Source organism: Phoxinus phoxinus (assembly GCF_949152265.1).
Source record: "Phoxinus phoxinus genome assembly, chromosome: 8".
In the NCBI taxonomy this organism is placed as follows: Eukaryota; Metazoa; Chordata; class Actinopteri; order Cypriniformes; family Leuciscidae; genus Phoxinus; species Phoxinus phoxinus.
The window spans coordinates 15,317,440-15,336,355 of NC_136883.1; the positions used below are offsets into that span (position 1 = coordinate 15,317,440).

The 18,916-nt window shown below is 37.5% G+C and overlaps 1 protein-coding gene across 1 annotated transcript; it reads right to left on the reverse strand.

The window, feature by feature from the left end:
- Positions 1 to 2,110: 2,110 nt before the first annotated feature.
- pdcd5 (programmed cell death 5) lies at positions 2,111 to 13,616 on the reverse strand. The gene is made up of 6 exons (XM_079620152.1): positions 13,179 to 13,616; positions 12,365 to 12,408; positions 7,972 to 8,033; positions 4,398 to 4,489; positions 4,248 to 4,319; positions 2,111 to 4,151 (listed from the first exon to the last, which is right to left on the reverse strand). Exons 1-6 carry the CDS (start codon positions 13,242 to 13,244, stop codon positions 4,104 to 4,106), a joined length of 384 nt encoding a protein of 127 aa, XP_079476278.1. The 5' UTR covers positions 13,245 to 13,616; the 3' UTR covers positions 2,111 to 4,103.
- Positions 13,617 to 18,916: the final 5,300 nt, after the last annotated feature.

Sequence of the window (18,916 nt, forward strand, 5' to 3'; positions counted from 1 at the left end):
TGGCGGAGCAGATATAGATGCAATTAGATAGACAGATAGATAGATAATTAGGGAGATAGATAGATAGATAGATAGATAGATAGATAGATAGATAGATAGATAGATAGATAGATAGATAGATAGATAGATAGATAGATAGATAGATAGATAGATAGATAGATAGATAGATAGTCCACTGGGGAAAGTTGTTTTCATAGTAAAAATGTATTCATCAGCTACGGAATCATGGTATTCATGAGCTACGGAATCATGGTATTCATGCATATGCCTTTAGTTTGTTTTATTTTTGATAAAATAACATATGACGTATGTCTCAACCATTCAGAAAGCTGCAAGAAATTACATTTGCACTGAACTATTTCCCATTTCCACGTAGATTATAACCGACATCTGTAGCTTGTCAGATGCAATTAAATGGATGGAAATAAAATGCCCCATCACAATGCGTAATGACGCATAATGGCTGATCTTGTCCGACCATTTCTTTTTTATTTCGGCCAAGGTCCGAGGTTGTGAGGCTACAGCATTTACGGTGTCTGCAACTTTTTGCCACTCAAGTGCCTTTTTGGCATTAGTAATGCCCACACTGTGCCCTCCAAACAACATTTTTCTCCTCTTTTCCACCTCGCCAACGATAACTTCTTCACATTGAGTGAAGTTAAGTTTTTTTGATTTCCTCTCTGTGTTTGCCATGATTTCGCAATTGATGAATATTAACTTGTGGGTGTTTCACAGACTATTTATGGGCAACTATGGGCGTAACATGAAGCCGCAAAAGCAGCTTGAGTTAGACTTGAGTTGAATGACTACAGCAACGCACGGAGAAGTCCTCAATAAAGAAAAACTTCTGCTTGAAAGATATCCCAATGTCTCCTGGTCTCTGCTTCGAAGGAAAAGTTTCCAACAAGCGCTTCGGTCTGGCTGTCAAAAAACTGAGCAAAAAGGCTTGGATGGCCTTTAAAGTCATGACGTGGTCACTTAAAATTACCCATTTTAAACTTGGATAAAATTATATAATTCCATAATAAAACCAATTCTTTTGTATGGATGTAAAATTTGGGGATAAAACTTCAGTAGAAAAACTACACTTGGAAATTGACAAAAGCATTTTAGGGGTTCACAGAAGCACGTCCAACGACGGCTGCAGGGCTGAATTAGGCTTGTACCCGCTGAACATTGAAATCCAGAAGAGAGGTTGTTCAGTTCTGGCATCACTTCCATCAGTCCGATCCAGATTCAGTCCAATATAAAGCCATCCTCGCCAATGAAACCTCAGCAGAATCTCATCTAAACACACTCGCTCTTCAATTTGTCCATGAAACTCAACTCCCCATTGACTACAGCTACAAGTCAAGTCAAGTCAAGTCACCTTCATTTATATAGCGGTCTTAATAATATAGATTGCATCAAAGCAGCTTTACAGTGATAATAGGAAATTAAAGTAACAGCGATTGTTTTGGCTTTACAGCAGCTCTAGAATAAAGTTCCAGCTAAAGTTAGATTTGATTGATTCACTTCCGTCGCAACGACCATTAGTTATTAACTTAGGGGCCGCTAACATGACACCGTTCTAACAGAAAACCCTTAATCCGATCCGGTCGCTCATACAAAAATTAGACAAAAATCTAAAAGACACCCATGATGAATCACTAAAAGCACATTTTGACCTCCAAAATGAACTCCAATGTTACTCAACCCTAAATAGAACCACTAAATTGGCCAATCATCTATTAATTAAATATTTAAAGAAAGACAAATCCTCTCCAAATACAGCTTAAGTGACCATGATCTAGAAATAGAAAGGAATTCATAGACAAACATGGACAGAGAGAGAGCAGAGGATCCGTAGACACTTCGATCTACAGCAAACAGAGGATGAGAAACACATTCTACTCATCTGTACTAAATATATCAATGTAAGAGAAACTTTTCTGTCCTGATTTGAAAGCACTATTCAAATCAGGAGTGATTTGAATAGTGGTTGAGGAGAGACCCCCCCCGATATCATTGTAAAGCGCTTTGGGTGTATAGTACGAAAGCGCTATATGAAAGCCTCATTCTATTCTGTTCTATTAAAAATATGTGTTAGCCATTCACAATGAGACAGTTAACTCTAGCAAGAGGTCCGCTTTATTTATCAAGATGGATTGTATTTATTTATTTACTATGCTACACATGACATTATCTATACGTTTTGTTATTTATATATAATGTGTTAATGCTTAGGCAACATTGTGATAGTCATGCTTTATTAGCTCATTTGAAATTGAGAGAGAGAATGTTATTCTTTGTTGTACTTTCCTGTCAAAATAACAGAGTTCATTTGGAATTATTCAGCTTTTAAGAACAAACAGGAGAGATGGTTACTGGTATGATAGAGAGGAGTAGTTGCCGTTTGCGCATAAGTTACGACCATCTCATTGGCTGGCGCTCATCCCTGTTTTGATTTCAGCAAATCTGCTCGCGCGAACGCTGACAACGTAATTAATACTATTATTTATATATTACAAAAAACATGAAATGACAAACAATGTCTTAAGCACCATCACGGGTCTTAAGTTCAGTTAAAATGAAAAATATGCATTCATACATGGTTACCAAGTTTTAGTTCTATCATTAAATCGTGCTTGGTTATCATAATATAATGCTTGATTGACTGATGTTAAGAGTATACATACAGATATTTAAAAAGCTCTGCCATTTTTACAAAGATAAGCTGATTTGGTGGAATCATATATATATAAATAGTAACCAAAAAAATTTGTGAACCCGAAAATTGCCCATGACAGAGTACAATCAATCACCAAACATTCAGAACAGTTCTTTCCTATTCTTAACCAGAGCATGTGAGCGGAGTAAAGCGGAAGCGAGCGGGCGGATCTTGGACAGAGCAGCATTTTTAAAAGGACGGAGCGTTGCCCTATTTCGCTCCGCTCACAGCACGAGTCTGAAGCATCCTCAGTCAAGCCTGACCATCAGCCCATCAACCCTGAATCATCGCATGAGTCTGAAGCCTCAGACATTGTCCAAACTTGTGTTCTTGAAGATGAACTTAAAATAAGTTCTTCTATAACAATTTATGTTTTTTTTGTTTTGTTTAACAACATAAGCCAATTTAAATTGTAATGCACGTGCACTTTGCGCAAAAGTTCAGTTATAAGAATTTTGGCCTAATAGTTAATTTACTTTTAAACCTTTTATATATTTTTTTGTTTATATCATTTTTATTTTTATTATTAGGCCCATTTATTTGTTTAATTTTACAGGACTTTTTTTGCAGGCATTATTCCTTCTTACATAGGCTAGGCCTAATTTGTAATTTGAAATAAAACATTTCAATTTGGAAAATGTTGTTGTTGGTCTTTAGGAGGTAAGGCTGTGGTCTAAGCTAAAAGTGAAATACATGCAGATTTTTTGAGTGGAGCGCTGACGATAATGAACGGAGCGGCCGGATGTGGCTTTGAGCGGGGGAGCGGAGGGGTGATCAGTTCTGTGAGCGAGGAGCTGAGATTATCACCGCTCATATGCTCTGATTGGAACACCAACAAAATGTAGAGATGCTCAGCACAATCATTGCCTGTTAAGACAAAAAATATACGATTAACATTAAAGAGATACCTTTTTTTATGTGTCGCTTTGTTGGGCCTTGTCTGGTTAGTATACAGTGCGAGACAAGCAATGCGACTGATGTAATAAGAATTTCTCAATTTTGTTTAAGGCTTTTATTATGTAAACCGTTGCATGTCTCCTCAAAAAAAGTCCACAAAATCAAAGATATGAGGCCAGTTCCAATTATTGCAATAACAATAGATCAGAAATGTCCACTGTATTTTCAACAAGTCTCTAAAAATGTAGCAGCATTGCTGCAATGTGTTGTTTGAGGCAAAGAAAAATGCAAGAGAATCTAAGACGCTAAACTAAAACAGAAACCGTATTTAAATAAAGAGTTCCTGTATCACCACAGATCAAAGTTCTTTGGCCGTGATTGTGTTTTGGGCAGGACATTGATATGTCAGTCATAGTCATGCCCTGGTCAGCAGTCACACCAGAGTACCAAAAGTACTGCGAGTACAGAAACCCAGCTGACTTATGACACCTGCATATTAGTCATCATCCTCTTCATCGGAGTCCATTACCCGACGTCGGTTAAACTGGGAACAAAACAGAGACATTCACAGAACATATGTTTACGCTTTCATTTTTACAATCTTGAGAACAGATTTTTAATGATAGCATAAAGTACTTACCTTTACAGTTGTTTTCTTCTCTGTTTGTTGACTAACTTTCTCCAGGATCTCTATTAATCCAGCCTCTGTAATCTAAAGATATAACAGTCAATGCTAGAAAAATTCACATTCTAAAACACATTATTAATGATGCTTCATCTGCCATCTTACTTTTCCTCCAAGCTGTCCATAGCGAGCCATCTGAATCAGGTAATTCTCCACTGCTTTTGCTTTATCTGGCTTTACAAGAGCCAAATTACTCACTAAAGAAAAAGCAGAAGCAACATCATCAATATTAAAAAGTGTTCATACAAAACATTTTTTAGATCATTTACTCACCCCCATGTTTTTTTCCAAACCTATAAGACATGTGTTCATCTTCGGAACGCAAATCAATGTGCATGCATCATCAAACATCAAACATAGTAAATGGATGCAGAAAAATTTAACCCGTGGTGGCAAAATTAATCGCAATGAGCAAATTTCCAAAAAATGAGGCTATTTTCACATTCTTTATTTAAAAACCCTTCAAAATGATTTATTAGTTGGAATCAGACAAAAATTGTTTTACCCAACTAAACCTATTTGAAGTCAATTAGAGTCAGCAAAGTCAATTTTTAAAAACATCTAGCTAAAAGTTTTCTGAAGCCCTAAAATCCCTGCTAATAGCACCAAATTTCAAACACATCAAGTCAAAACCAAGTATCTATAGGAAAAATATATATTCAACTTTTTCCCCCAATGATCTCACAATTGTTTGATAACATTAATGAGACTGCTACTGTAACTGTACTCTACTGTAGATCTAATATAATGTTACAACAGTTACCAAAACGTTCACTTTAAGACATAATAGATTATGTTTGCGTGAATACTCTCCAAAACAGATATTTTAAAATACTGTAATTTCTGAATAATAGAACTGAATATTCACAAAGTTGGAATTCTGCACTTTAAAACAGTACCAAACTTGTGCTGAGGGGAAGCATCAAGACGCCGAAAAGCGAGCAGAGAAAAATAAAACATTTAATGGATTATTAAAACAAAAGAAAGGTTCAGGAAGGTACACCTCTCAGAAAACGTACAAATAAAGATAATTTTAGATGTTTAATCACTATTTGGAGCATTGGGATCACTAGATTAATTAACTAATTTTTAGGAAAAGCCCAGTACCTGTGGGACTCGTCATAGACATAAACAGAGAGAAGAGGCTCCGGCTACAATGTTCTTCCGCAAGACGCATGCAGTTCTGTTTATTAACCGCACGAGCGCCAAAAGTTAAAGGTGCTGTATGGAGTTTTCAGCGGCATCTAGCGGTGATGTTTCAGATTGCAACCAATACGTTTACAAGCGAGTGCGCGTGCTTTCTTTTGTTTTTTATTATTATGTGGAGCTTGTGTTGGAGTCTGTGTTGTGCTAGTCGTTTCCTAGTATTAGCAGACTCCATGTCATAAAGTTGCAGTGTCGTCGCTGTTGAGTGCACAGTCAGTAGACGAGGCGAGAGGCGAGACGCTCCGGGGCGCGCATTGCAGGTCTCAGTCACGTCACTGGATTTTGCGGCAAACCCGACCCGGAGCATCACATAGAAATAGGAATACTTGCTTTCAGAGGTAATAGCAAAACCCGCCAAGTGGATCATTTTATTGTGAGATTACAACCCCTTCACACACAGGTAATAAAAAATGGATTCATTTTAGTAGAAAAACTCCATACAGCAGCTTTAAGTACTGCAGCTTTAAAATAGCTTGAATGCAACTCTACACCCTTGCTTCATTTAGTATACACGGACCCATGAATATGCTAATTAACCCCGCCTCCACTAACGCCAGCTCACAGATTCACTCGGCCAACTTACTGAGGTGAAGGATGGTATTGCTCTTTACAACGTCGGACATAACAGTAATTAATATGACTAGCCTTTTGCTCTCAGGCTGCAGAACAAAGTGCAGAACGCTTTGAACAACGAAAGGCATATAGTTCATCAAAAGATTGTCATACATCATACACGCGCTGTATTGCTAAGTCTACCCGATTTTTCATATAAACAAAAAAAATGTACTGGGATAACCTGGCATCTCTCAAGACTCCCCTGCTAGTTCGATGTTAATGATATGCTAAAGCATGCCAGCACGTTGACATGATTGGTACAGGTAGTTTGTGACGTCTGAAACACCAGTGATTTTTTTTGCAATGGTGTTGACTTATGAATTGTCATGGTTTGTCTTAAAGCACATTAAAAACACCACATAGACATTTAAACATTAAAATCTTGATTTTCACCATAGGGTGACACTAATATAATTATCAAATTAGCATATTAGAATGATTTCTGAAGGATCATGTGACACTGAAGACGGGAATAATGATGCTTAAAACTCAGCTTTGCATATTAACTTCCCTTCAGGCTTTTAGTCCAAAGTTTGGACTAAATTTAAGGATTATCGTGTTTACTTCAAATATGGTAATGTGGTAAAATAGTTAACCACGACGAATAAAGTGCTGGCTATGTGAAATGTAACGGACTAACGGCTGTGAAGCTCTGTATGTAATGTATGACAAACTAATAAAGCCTATATCCTATCCTGTCTGGGCTGAATGTATTTAATGTATTGTGTGCGTGTTTGGGAAGTTGCCGTCACAGAAACAGCGACAATTAAAGTTGGAAGGGAGTAAAGCCTGTGTTTTTCTATCAAGGAAATGTAATTTTGCCAAAGAACTTTTATTTTAAATAAATGTTAATTTAAAAGCAGCCTACATCCGTGTGATGTGTTACCATATCATCATGCTTAACACTGAGAATTTGAACAATTGTAATGAGAAAAACATAGGTGGGTGGCTTGTGGATGATGTATTTTCAACAGCAGATTCAGGTGACGTAAGAGCTGATTCACACATCTCTAGCACACAAGCCTCCTTTAAAGTTCAGGTCAATGCACAGACTTTTTATTTGTTTAATATGCACACTTGAACATGGTTTGGAGTTCTTAATTTTTTACTTTTAAAGTGCACCAAATTAATGAATTTATAAATTTTCAGGAGACATACCCCCAAAGCCCACAGAGAGCAGAATGGATGTATTAGAGAAGGATGTTTATGAAGTAAATGTATCAAATTAATAGAATGTTAAACAAATTAAATATTTACGCCTGTATGTATGCATATATATATATATATATATATCAGCAAGTACCAATAATGAAAGTATCGGTCTCATTCTGGAAAAAGTGGTATCAGTGCATCCCTAATAACAGACCTATAGAGTCATATTATTAACATTGAATTTAATGCTCAAATGTAAGAATTTGACATGAAAGATGACGCATACATTTAATAGGACGAAAAAGGCATTTATAAAAGTAAAAGCCCAGGGGTAAATATGAAATATGAAGATTTAAGCCTGTAAAAGCTGACAGAACACAATGATAACAGTTACACAAATGTTGGTTGTAAACAAATAAATATCGATACAGTATCGTCAAACATAATATTCACGTGTATTGATATTTTCTTACACCACTAAACAATAAAAGATGGACAAAAATTATGAAAGAACATTAAAAATATCTTCTTTGTTTTCCAAAGATGAACGAAAGCCTTATCGGTTTGGAACAACAGCAGATAATAACAATTTCTGCTAAGAATAGAGAAACAATATTCGAGGGCAAAGCTGTCCCGGTCAAATTTAAATACACACTTACATGATAATACAAGTGATAGCTTGTCAAAGGTTTGTAAATGGACTTACACCTGGCACGTGCAGACTGATCTAAGAGTTGAGCCAATACAGAGTTCCTCATTTCAGTCTCTCTGTGAAAGAAACAATACAGTTGAATTACTGTTCTAATGCACTGTCATCATTTAAACACACATACGTCACTCGCTCTAAGAGATCGGAGATCGCACTGCGCACACACAGAGACATTCAGGAGCACAGAAACTTAACTTTTATTAACACGACTTAAAATAACTTCGCTACTGAATCGCTGCATTATATTTCTCAGCAACATCACTGGTTTTGAAGTAATTAAACTCACAGCTTCGTTGTTAATAGAGATACACTTAACAGACACAGGTCATTCAAACAAGCATCTCTCTCTCTATAATTCAAATAAATGCTATAATTCATTCATTCAAATAAATGTAATCTAAAGAAGAAAGTATACTTCGGTTTTTTTACGCGCATGTGAACATACTTAATTTGACTCATACGTGTGGCGTTCAACGCATGCGCAGTTGAGCAATCTCTAGCCACGAGTTACAACATGTAAATAGCTTTGAATTATTTCATGCTAGAGTTGTACAAATCAGGGTACTTTCCAACCTCTTCACACAACCTCTCTTGCATGTGACCTCTCTGTAATAACCGGCATTTTTATACTTTCGGTCAAATATTTCATTGCAAATCACCAATAACAGCTTTAAGGGTGCTTTCACACTGACAGTTCAGCTCGAAACAGGGAATGGTTCGCATGAAATTAGTAATATGAAAGCTGTCATGCGGACCTGGGATACCGAACCAGCGACTACCTGAGGGATGTGGTCTGAGTTTGGTTGCACTCAAACTCTGGCTGTGAATGTGAAAACAACACGGACTCGGGTGTGCGCTAGTTCAGGAAGTAACCTGCGCATGCATTTTAGCCGATTACGTATTTATTTAGTATTTAAAATGCATGTAAGGGATGATGGTGTTGTTGATGAATGTTGGATACGATCGAGAGTGAGCCTGCAGTGTATTCGAGCATAACGTGTGTAATCAGGACGGCAAAATAATGGCAATGCACTGTCTCCTCAAAAGAGACTTTTTGCAAGCAGCAGAATGCGACGCACATACAGTAAACCCAGCTGCGCATAACAGCACCAAATTGATCAAAAATACAATATATTGATTAGGGATAGTCTGAATACCATTTTTTGAGCTTCGAAGCTTCGGTAGTAATGAATATCGAATATTCGAAGCTTCGGAGAGAGGGGGCTGAACATATTCTTATCTCTAATAAAGGCAGGAATCTCTATATGTCTGTCTGTCCATTTGCAGTTTGATTATTTCGAGAACCGTTCATCCAAACGACTTCACAAGGGAGTGCAGTGTCGTATTTGGTGCAATATAGATAGACCGGCGAGACACGACACGTTCAGAATTACCGTATTTTCCAGACTATAAGTCGCTCAGTCTTATGCGCTTCTATAAGTCGCATCAGTCATAAAATGCATCATGAAGAGGGAAAAAAAACATAAGTCGCACTGGACTATAAGTCGCATTTATTTAGAAATTTATTTCACAAAATCCAAGACCAAGAACAGACATTTAATCTGGAAAGGCAAGTTATTCAACTACACAATAGCACACAGAAAACCAAGCTGAATAGGTGTCCGGCATGTTAACATAACACAGGGTTTCCCGCGGCACTTTGGAACTAAGCAACACACGCCTGCCGCCTTAACGACGTCGTCAACAAAAAGTATATGAGCGATATCCGCCGTGTTACTCTGTCCTGTTTAGAGCTTAGTGCCCGGTTGCATAAAGCACCTTAAGTTTTTCCCTTAAGTATGACACTTAAGGGGCGATTTCCCCTTACCTAAGAGAATAACTTAAGGGTGTTGCATATAATCTCTTAAACGATTCTCTTAGGTAAGGGGAACATTTAAGTGTTTCACGACAGCGATCCTGGATTCACGTTATAAAAGTCTGTTGTTGCCATAGATACGCAAAACACTAACACAAGCGGGAAATAGCCCCCGCAACCCGGTGAACCACTCTGCTGACAGACGATTTATGAACGTGGAAAACATCTCCCACTACTATCGTCTGAAAACTCCCAGTTGCAAAAAAACGCAGTGCTATAAGCAGTTGTAACACCGCAGGTAAAGAGTGGTTGCGATCTGTGACACGGTCAAGGTCGCCGTCTAGTTTGTTAGTGATGTCAAATATTGCGCGTCGATCAAAACGGTATTCATGCAACAATATGGTTCTCCCTATCCCTAAAAATTCTTCTTGGCACATAATTATCTTCAGCTGGTTCCATAAATTCAGCCATGTCGTCTTATTTTTTGTCCGCGTTACTCTTAAGGTTACGATTTCCAAACCTTAAGTTATACTTAGGGAAATGACCGTTAAGGGGTTTTATGCAACACTTAACGCTTTTTAAGGGATTATTTAAGTGAAAAAACAGCATTTAAGGGAAATTCTAAGTGTTTATGACGTTTCACTTAAAAAAACAGTTAAGTAACACTTAAGGGAATTTTTCTGCAACACCCTTAGGTTTAAGGGAAACATAAGGGCGAACTTAAGGGAAAATTTCACTTAAGGTGCTTTATGCAACCGGGCACAGATCTCTGCCCGAGCCGGATATTTCCCGCCGCTGTATGCTCGGGACGGGCCCGTGATCTAGAGACGTACGGCGCGGGACTAGATTTGATGGCCGAGTGCGAGCGGTAGCCTAATGCACTCACTATGTGTGTGCGGGCTGTGGGAGAATAAAACGATTAAATAGATGAATAACAATTTATTAGTTTTTATATGTTTTATTCATATATATTTCTGTTGCAGAAAAGCAACAAGAACAACTAAAAATAGAAACGATTTACAGGCCAGAGTTTCTATTTGTAACATGTTTGCAGCGTTGAGCGATGTAGCCAATCACAGACATATGTGTTGATTTCTTGAACGCAATGGCCAATCAGAAGCATTTAATATAGAATCCCCTCACCGCTCAAAACAGACTTTTTGTTCAGTGCTGAATTCTGCATGCTAGCAAATCCTCGGATTATAAAAGATATTATGAAAGATTCATTATGCAGTCAGCTTCATTGATAATAACAGAGATGTATGAGATCGCGAAGAACTCATGTCAGCTTTTTAAGAATTAATAAGAAAGCCGTAATTCCACGTTTATACTGAACAATGCGTTATAGTTATTATGTTATCCTCAGAGACTCCCGCTGCCATTCTTCAAAATATAGCCTCAACTGTTGTCAAGGCAACACTCCACATGTGTTATGTAAAAAACACCCCACAGAACAGAGGGGCGGGGTGAGCAAAGCTCATTCTCATTTAAAGACATATGCACTAAAACGGCGTGCTGAAAAACAGCTGTTTTTGACCAGGTAAAATTAGTGTTTTCTTACAATACTAATGAGAATTTTTAATTAAAGTATATTACAAACTTTTAATTTAGACCCTAAATAATCATATTAGCTTGTACAAAAATGGCATTATATGACCCCTTTAATAACATAATTTATCAGGAGCATTTATGTGTATGGCGACACGTAGGCTGACACAAAGTTATCCGCTGATTGTTTAAGGTCTATGTTTTTTAAGCCTGCCTGCATGAGCTATGACGTGAAAATTGGCCTGAAGCCGTGCATAGTTATGGGGGGCTGAGGCAAATCAATTAATTTTCTTCTTCTTTACAGAAACAAGGAAGCTCTGGCTATGCAACAAAACAAAGGAAAATCTCTTCCTGATTGGAAAAAGTGCTATTCGGTCATTGAATATGATGAACCTGCACAACTGATGTACTGCAAAACATGCAGGAGCTGCCCAGCTCAGGCCATGGGGAAACTGGACAGAAAGTCAGAGTGAGGAGCATCAAAGAGCATGCAGCCAGTATTTATTTGTTATTGTTTAATCCAACCAACTCAAAAACGTTTTGAGCTGTATGTATTTTTCTCTTAATTTTCGTATATGTAAAAAAACAAACAAAAAAACAACAACAAAGATTTGTTTGGCATGAATACAAAAAAGCATTAAACTCCTGTTATTTTTTATTAAATCTGTCTTTTACCTGTTTACAGATAACTACTTTGAATGGAGCTAAATAAAAATAATAATAAATATCATAAACATTTTAATGGTGTTTTTATTATGCGACTAACAACTATAGATTATAATAACAAAGTACAGAAACAACATGCTTATTTTGGGACGGTTGACATTCACTTTAACACACAACAATTGTTCAAAAGGTGATGGTCAATGGTTCAAATTGGTTTTCAGGACGGTGGTGAACAAAGTTAGTCTGGAGCCTTATAAGAGACCCTCTGATTTTGAGTAACAGTAATGTAAAAGTACAAAATAATACTTTTTTTTTCAATTTCATCTGCAATACAGAAACTTGTGTTTGTTATGATTGTACCTCTGTTTGGCCTCCTGCTGCCCCTGCTGGTCACTGGAATGCTCCTAAAACGGGATAAGTAAAATTCACACATATCATATTTCATCTAAATAAAACCTATGAATTAAGAAACGAAACCATGCAAGGAATTTTACTGTTAATCGTCCATGTACATGCTTAAGAATGACGATTGAACTTTATGTTATGAAGACATTTAAATGTGTTATGGTTGCTATGGTTGGCAAGTTATCCCTTCACATTGCAGAAATATAAGTTTCGCATCTTTATTTCTAAATGAACGCATTTTTAGGATGAATATGTCAGAGGGCTGTCGCTTGATGTAACGTTAAAAGTTAGTCTAACTAAACTACTAGCCACTGCTAACTTAGCTAGCTCCCGTTTACTCCACTGAAAAATAAATAAATAACTCTTTGTAACTGAACTTATGTTCAGTATGAAGCTCTGGAGCCCATGAATATACATATGTATATATATATATATATATATATATATATATATATATATATATATATATATATATATATATATATATATATATTTAGCCTGTATAACATTTCACACTTGATTAGCTCAATGGCTACAGTTTACTGTCGGTTTACTAAACAACAGCTCGAGAACGAGACTAGCTAACAGATATTAAACAAAACAGCTCGAGAACAGATATTAGAGAACGAGGTGGACTTCAGTGCGGCCCAGGCAACAAAAACACGAACGATGTAGACTGATTTCACTCATATTTACGGGCCTGACATGTGCTGTTCAATACCGGTATAAAACGCGATATTTTGGTCGTTTCGTTCTCTGTTTCTCTTACCCCATGTTTCGCCTGCAGTTCGGCCATACGTTGCCGTCGAATGGCTTCCAAATCTTCATCAGCCATGGTTTAAACAGAGATCTTCCAGAAAGAAATATGACACGATTCGTATGTGTTGTGCTTATTGATGGAGAGAGCCAGCAGATCAGATGAAGGCTGAAGCTACGTTGGATCCAGGTTGTATTAATCACAACCAGAGCGATCGAACCTCCCTGATGACCGATCCATTCATAGGGGCAGAGTTTGGCGAGTTATTTTTCAGCAGTTAGCACTTATAACGCTCAGATTGTATCATTCCTTTCCTAACATACATGCCGCGTTCCAGACGAAGTCTGAGCTGGGAATTTCAGCGGTGAAATGGAGAAATTTCCCACTTCCGACCTCTCTGCGTTCCAATCAATCGCACGTCAAATTCGCATATTCACCACATGATGTCCCCATGAGACACCGAAACCATTTTGTGTTATTGTTATGGCAAAAACAAAAAATGCTCACAGTCGCTTTGAAAACAGCTGACGAAAAGCAAAAAATAAGGTAACATATTGCACTATAAACTAATCATCTCAGAAATAGCCTTTAGGGTTCCCAATAAACAATGATCTTCCCATTCATTTTTTGATTACCAGATATAGGCCTAGGCTACAACAGCATATGTAATAACTAGTTTAAAATAAAGTATTTTATAGATACATTTATATTCACAATGAAATTGCCATGATATTAAAGGTCTATGTAAATTCGTAACTTAGTAAAACATCCAGGTAATAAAATCCTCAAACAAACTCTTTATGACTGGACTACATGATTTTTTTTTTTATTATTAACAAGACGTTTCATTGTTCATCCAAACACCATCCTCAATTCTGGAAAAAAATTAGATTCATTCATTGCTATAGGAGAGGAAGAATTTTCAAAACATGCGTTAGACCCTAGACCCAGACTAAGCTGAAAGAGATGCTTCCAGAGGTCAAAGATCCTCTTCTTATTATCATTAATTCATCTTTGTCATTAGGATACGTACCAAAAACTTTTAAGCTGGCTGACGGAAAAGATTTCAGAACTAGAGACACACATCCAGACTTTAATTGAGGATAGCAAGAGTGCAAGAGCTTTAGATACTATTTTGGATCCGCCTAGTCTGGTGAACCCTTTACACCAGAGCTGGCCCTAGACCTTTGGGGGCCCTAAGCAAAATTTGGTTGGAGGCCCCTTTGACCGTTTTAAGTAAGGCCTAAAGAAAAGCAATGACTACCTTATAACTATACCATACTATACAGCTATATTATATCTACTGTGTTTGATGTCTAACAGGAAAATTATGATACCACTGAGCTGAATGGCAGTGAAAGACCGAACACACACTGATGAACTTGCTGAAAAAAAATAAATCACTGATAAAGTGATTTTCACTGACCAAAGATACATTTTTAATTGACACCAGAGTCTAAGAGGCACAAACTACAGCATATAATTTAAATTAAATAGAGCAAATAGAATAACATTTAAATAAAATATTATATAAAATAATAAAACATTTAAAATGTTTGAATTTTTCAAATATAATAAATTAACAATAACATCTAAAACACCACAAAGAAGATCAATAGTAACAATAATAAGAATAAGGAAACATTTCAATAGAACTATTAAAATCCAAACTTGTGTATTTGTGTGTGCGCACACGCATGCATGGTCTCCTTGGGAAAAAGTAATTCGCTAAAAATACATTCCCCTCAGAAGTTCTTCAAATCTGTGATGCTATGCATCCATTTACTCTTTCCTCAAAAATGTTCTCTTCTGGCCTCCCTGGATGCAAAGTCATTTATAACCTCATCATATGAGATCTGGCTGCCTATCTGGTGATTGATGCTTATCATTGCCATTCCGCTCAAGCGTTCCTGACACATGGAGGACCTCAGGAAGGTTTTTATGAGTTTAAGCTTAGAGAAGCTTCTCTCTGCAGTTGCCACTGTCACTGGAAGAGTGCAGGCTATCCTCAGCGCTACCCAAAGATTTGGGTATAACTCACACAGCCCCCTTTCATGTATATGAATAAGTAGCTCCAGCGCTGTCGTGACTTCTTTGGGAAGCTCTGGAAGGCTCTGCATCTCCATGGCTAGCTCTCTCCAATCAATATCTGCTTCTTCTCCGCTGGTGAGTGTTTTTCCGAGCTGGGCACATTGCTCTTTGATTAACTCTTCATCCAGTTTGTGGAAGTTCAGGAGCACTCCGAATTTATCTTTTACTTCCCCCATTGACTTGAATCGGTCCTCCAAAGACTGGATGCTACAATCCACCACAACATTGAAAAATCCTATTTCCAGTCTCTTCATTGCAGTGATCACTACCTCGTCAGCTGCCTCATAGGTAAAGTGCTTCTTTGTACTTCGCAGCCTCTTCTCTTTCAGCACTGCCTCAACATTCATGTTTTCACAGAGCTCTTTTGCAGTGGTCTGAGCATCTACAAACCCAGTTGCCCTGTAGGTCTGTAGAGATGCTTTGGTTTTATTTATGAGATTTACTGCTATGTCCAGCTGCATGTTGACGGACTGAAGGAGTTTGCTAACTGTGTTAATTTTTGATAGAATGTCATACCAGACAACTGTGCAGATCTGGAACCTAAATGATCCAATTTCTTCTGCCAGGGACTGGGCCTCAATTCTAATCATAGGGTCATTTGTCTTTGTCAAAAATACTTTGACTCTTTGATTTGAACCACAATTGTATGGAGAATGGTGTCACTGATGCAAGCGATAAGCTCATTTTGTATTGTTTTCCCTAAGTATGTTGTGTGATTTGCTCCACTGTCAATGCGTCGTGCATGCTCTTTTAAAACAGGATCAAACTTCGCTAGTAATTCCACCTCTTTTAGGAAGTTACCATTATTGTTGGCATGCAACGTATCAACAGATCCTCTAAGACCCATGTTCCTCTCTGTTAGAGATTGTATGATTGACACAAGTGACGTGATGTCAATCAATTTTAAGAGGGTAGAGTGTTGTGTTGTCTACTACTTTTCTTTGCATACGAGTGGTGTGATGCCAACCACTTTCCTGTGTATAGAGTGTTGTGGTGCCTCTATTATTGTGTATTGTGTTTGTTTTATATGTTTGGAGATGCAGTGGATGTATTTGTGAGCCCAGAACAAATTTCCCATTGGGACAATAAAGTATACAACAACAACAACAACACAAGCCTAATGAGGACCTCTCTCCACCTGTTTCTCTCTGCCTCTAAGAGGGACAATTCAGTCTGATCTATTGTCTCCCCTTTTCGTAGACGGACTTCTAGCTCCTTCCAAGACAGCAAATTTTTAGCATGATCGGGGCTGTTTTTATGTTGCTTAAGTAATGTGCCAATATTGATCCAGTCTTGTTGACCATCTGTACTGAGCTTTGTTGATTTTTTTTAAAACAATTTACAACAAAAACAGTAGACAGAATTATTTTTCTGTGAATATGTTAACCAGATTCTCCTAACCTTTTTCACCATTTGTGAGAGATCGAAACATGAAATGATAGTGAAATCTTCTATTGTCTGATTGTCTTTTTGGAAATGTGAAGTGATGGTCAACATGTGCTGGTCCTCTGCTCACCAGATCAATGCGTACTTTGTCATTAATGACTGTTGGCCAGTCAGCTGGATCCAATGATGGAGTTGAAAGAGAGCCAGGTGTGGTAGAAGGCATGGGGGTACTGCTCTCCACTTCAACAGGAGAAAGACCTATGGGGAAGATTAACACACAAAAAAATCTTCATTTTAGTAAGTTGACACATGTTGGATGTTAGTTTTCCTAGCATTAAAATAAAATAAAATAATGAAATAAAATGACTGAATTTAAATTACCTGTGTTCTTAGCATCAAACCAAGAAAATCTTAAAATGCAAAACAATCTGCAGGAGTTTGATGCCATCTTCTTTTAAAAAGTTACTTTAGATAAAATGTCTTTTCAACATTAGCAGCTTTGGAGGAAACTCCATAATGTTGCTCAATAATCAGTCCTTAAAAACAGATACTACACACACACCTTTATGACAGATTTCATTTATGAGCAAAGGACAGGACACTACAACAAGTGGGGAATGTATCTATCTCTATAGGTTAAACAAACTAAAACACAGAACTTAACAGCATTGTCAGCTTCTTGGGTGATATGACTGTGTTGTTAACCAGGAATAGAAGTGGTTGATTGAGCTGCAATGAAATAAAGAAAATAATTATACATAAAGGTAGACTAAATTTTTGTAATCATTTTACAGCCCCTTTATACTCACCAACAGCTGGAGCTTTGCTTACTGGCAGCATATACTTTAATAGTGCTCCTGGAAAGGGGACATAAGGAGTAAATTAATGTTAGCCCTTTAATGTAGCCAAACTGGGTTTATATTGTTCTGTTAAATGCTTCAACACCATAGTAAATGGTATAGGTTTAATACTAAACCAATTTTATGCAGCATATTATTAGCATGTAAACAAATGTACCATAACGGAAATTAATACAAGCACGATTTAGGCTAATGTTAATATAAGACTTTTAGTTCAGATTATCCATAGAGTCGAATCGCTAACTGACTGACCAAGTGACAACTGACAATGAGTGACATCTTGGTCAGGGTCAAGACTCGCGCGCGCCCTCGCGGAGACCTCCCAGCTGATTTGCCATAATAAAGAACTAATTAAGAAATAACAACTCTGTGCTTGATAAAGAGCGCTGTAGGCCCATTTCTTTTTATTTATTTATTTTATGTTACTTTTGGTTTTACTTTTGCGATTTTTTATTTATTTTTTTACTAGGGCCCCCCTTTCTCTTGGGGGCCCTCTGCTGGCCATGGGCCCTATGCAATTGCAACGGTCGCTTAGTGGCTTGGCCGGCTCTGCTTTACACGAAACGGTTCCAGCTGAAGTAGAGCCCGTGCAGCAGGGCATATGGGTGACGGAGAGACGCTTTAATCGCAGATAAAAGTGCTGGCTAATGCTAATCATAAATTCTCTAAGATTATTATTCATGTTGGCACTAATGATGTTCGACTCCGCCAGTCGGAGATCACCAAAATTAACATTAAAGAGGTGTGTGACCTTGCAAGTACGATGTCAAGCACTGTAATTTGCGTTGGCCCCCTTCCTGTTCCCAGGAGTGATGAGATAGAGTGATGAGCAGGAGTTAGTAGATTGTGTTCTCTCAATGGCTGGCTGTCGAAGTGGTGTCTGCTAAATAATGTAGAATTCATAGACAATTGGAAAAGTTTTTGGGGCAGACCTGACCTGTTGAAAAGAGATTGTATTCATCCCTCCTCATGATATGATTTCAGATTATAACCTAGATGTGCTGTGTTGACAGAAACCTGGCTAAAACCAAACGATTACATTGCTTTAAATGAGTCAACCCCACAAGATTACGGTTATAAACATGAACCTCGTCTGAGGAGGAGGTGTTGCTGTAATTTATAGTAATATTTTCAAAACCACTAAGAAATCTAGTTGTAAATATAATTATTTTGAAGTGTTGGTGCTTAATGTAAAAATATATAGTGTAAACGATAAATCACGTTTGAAAATTCTGCTGGCTACTGTATACAGGCCACCTGACTTATACAGACTTTATCAAAGAATTTGCGGACTTTCTATCAGAATTAGTATTGGCTGCAGATAAAGTACTAATTGTTGGTGACTTTAAAGGGTTAGTTCACCCAAAAATGAAAATAATGTCATTAATGACTCACCCTCATGTCGTTCTAAGC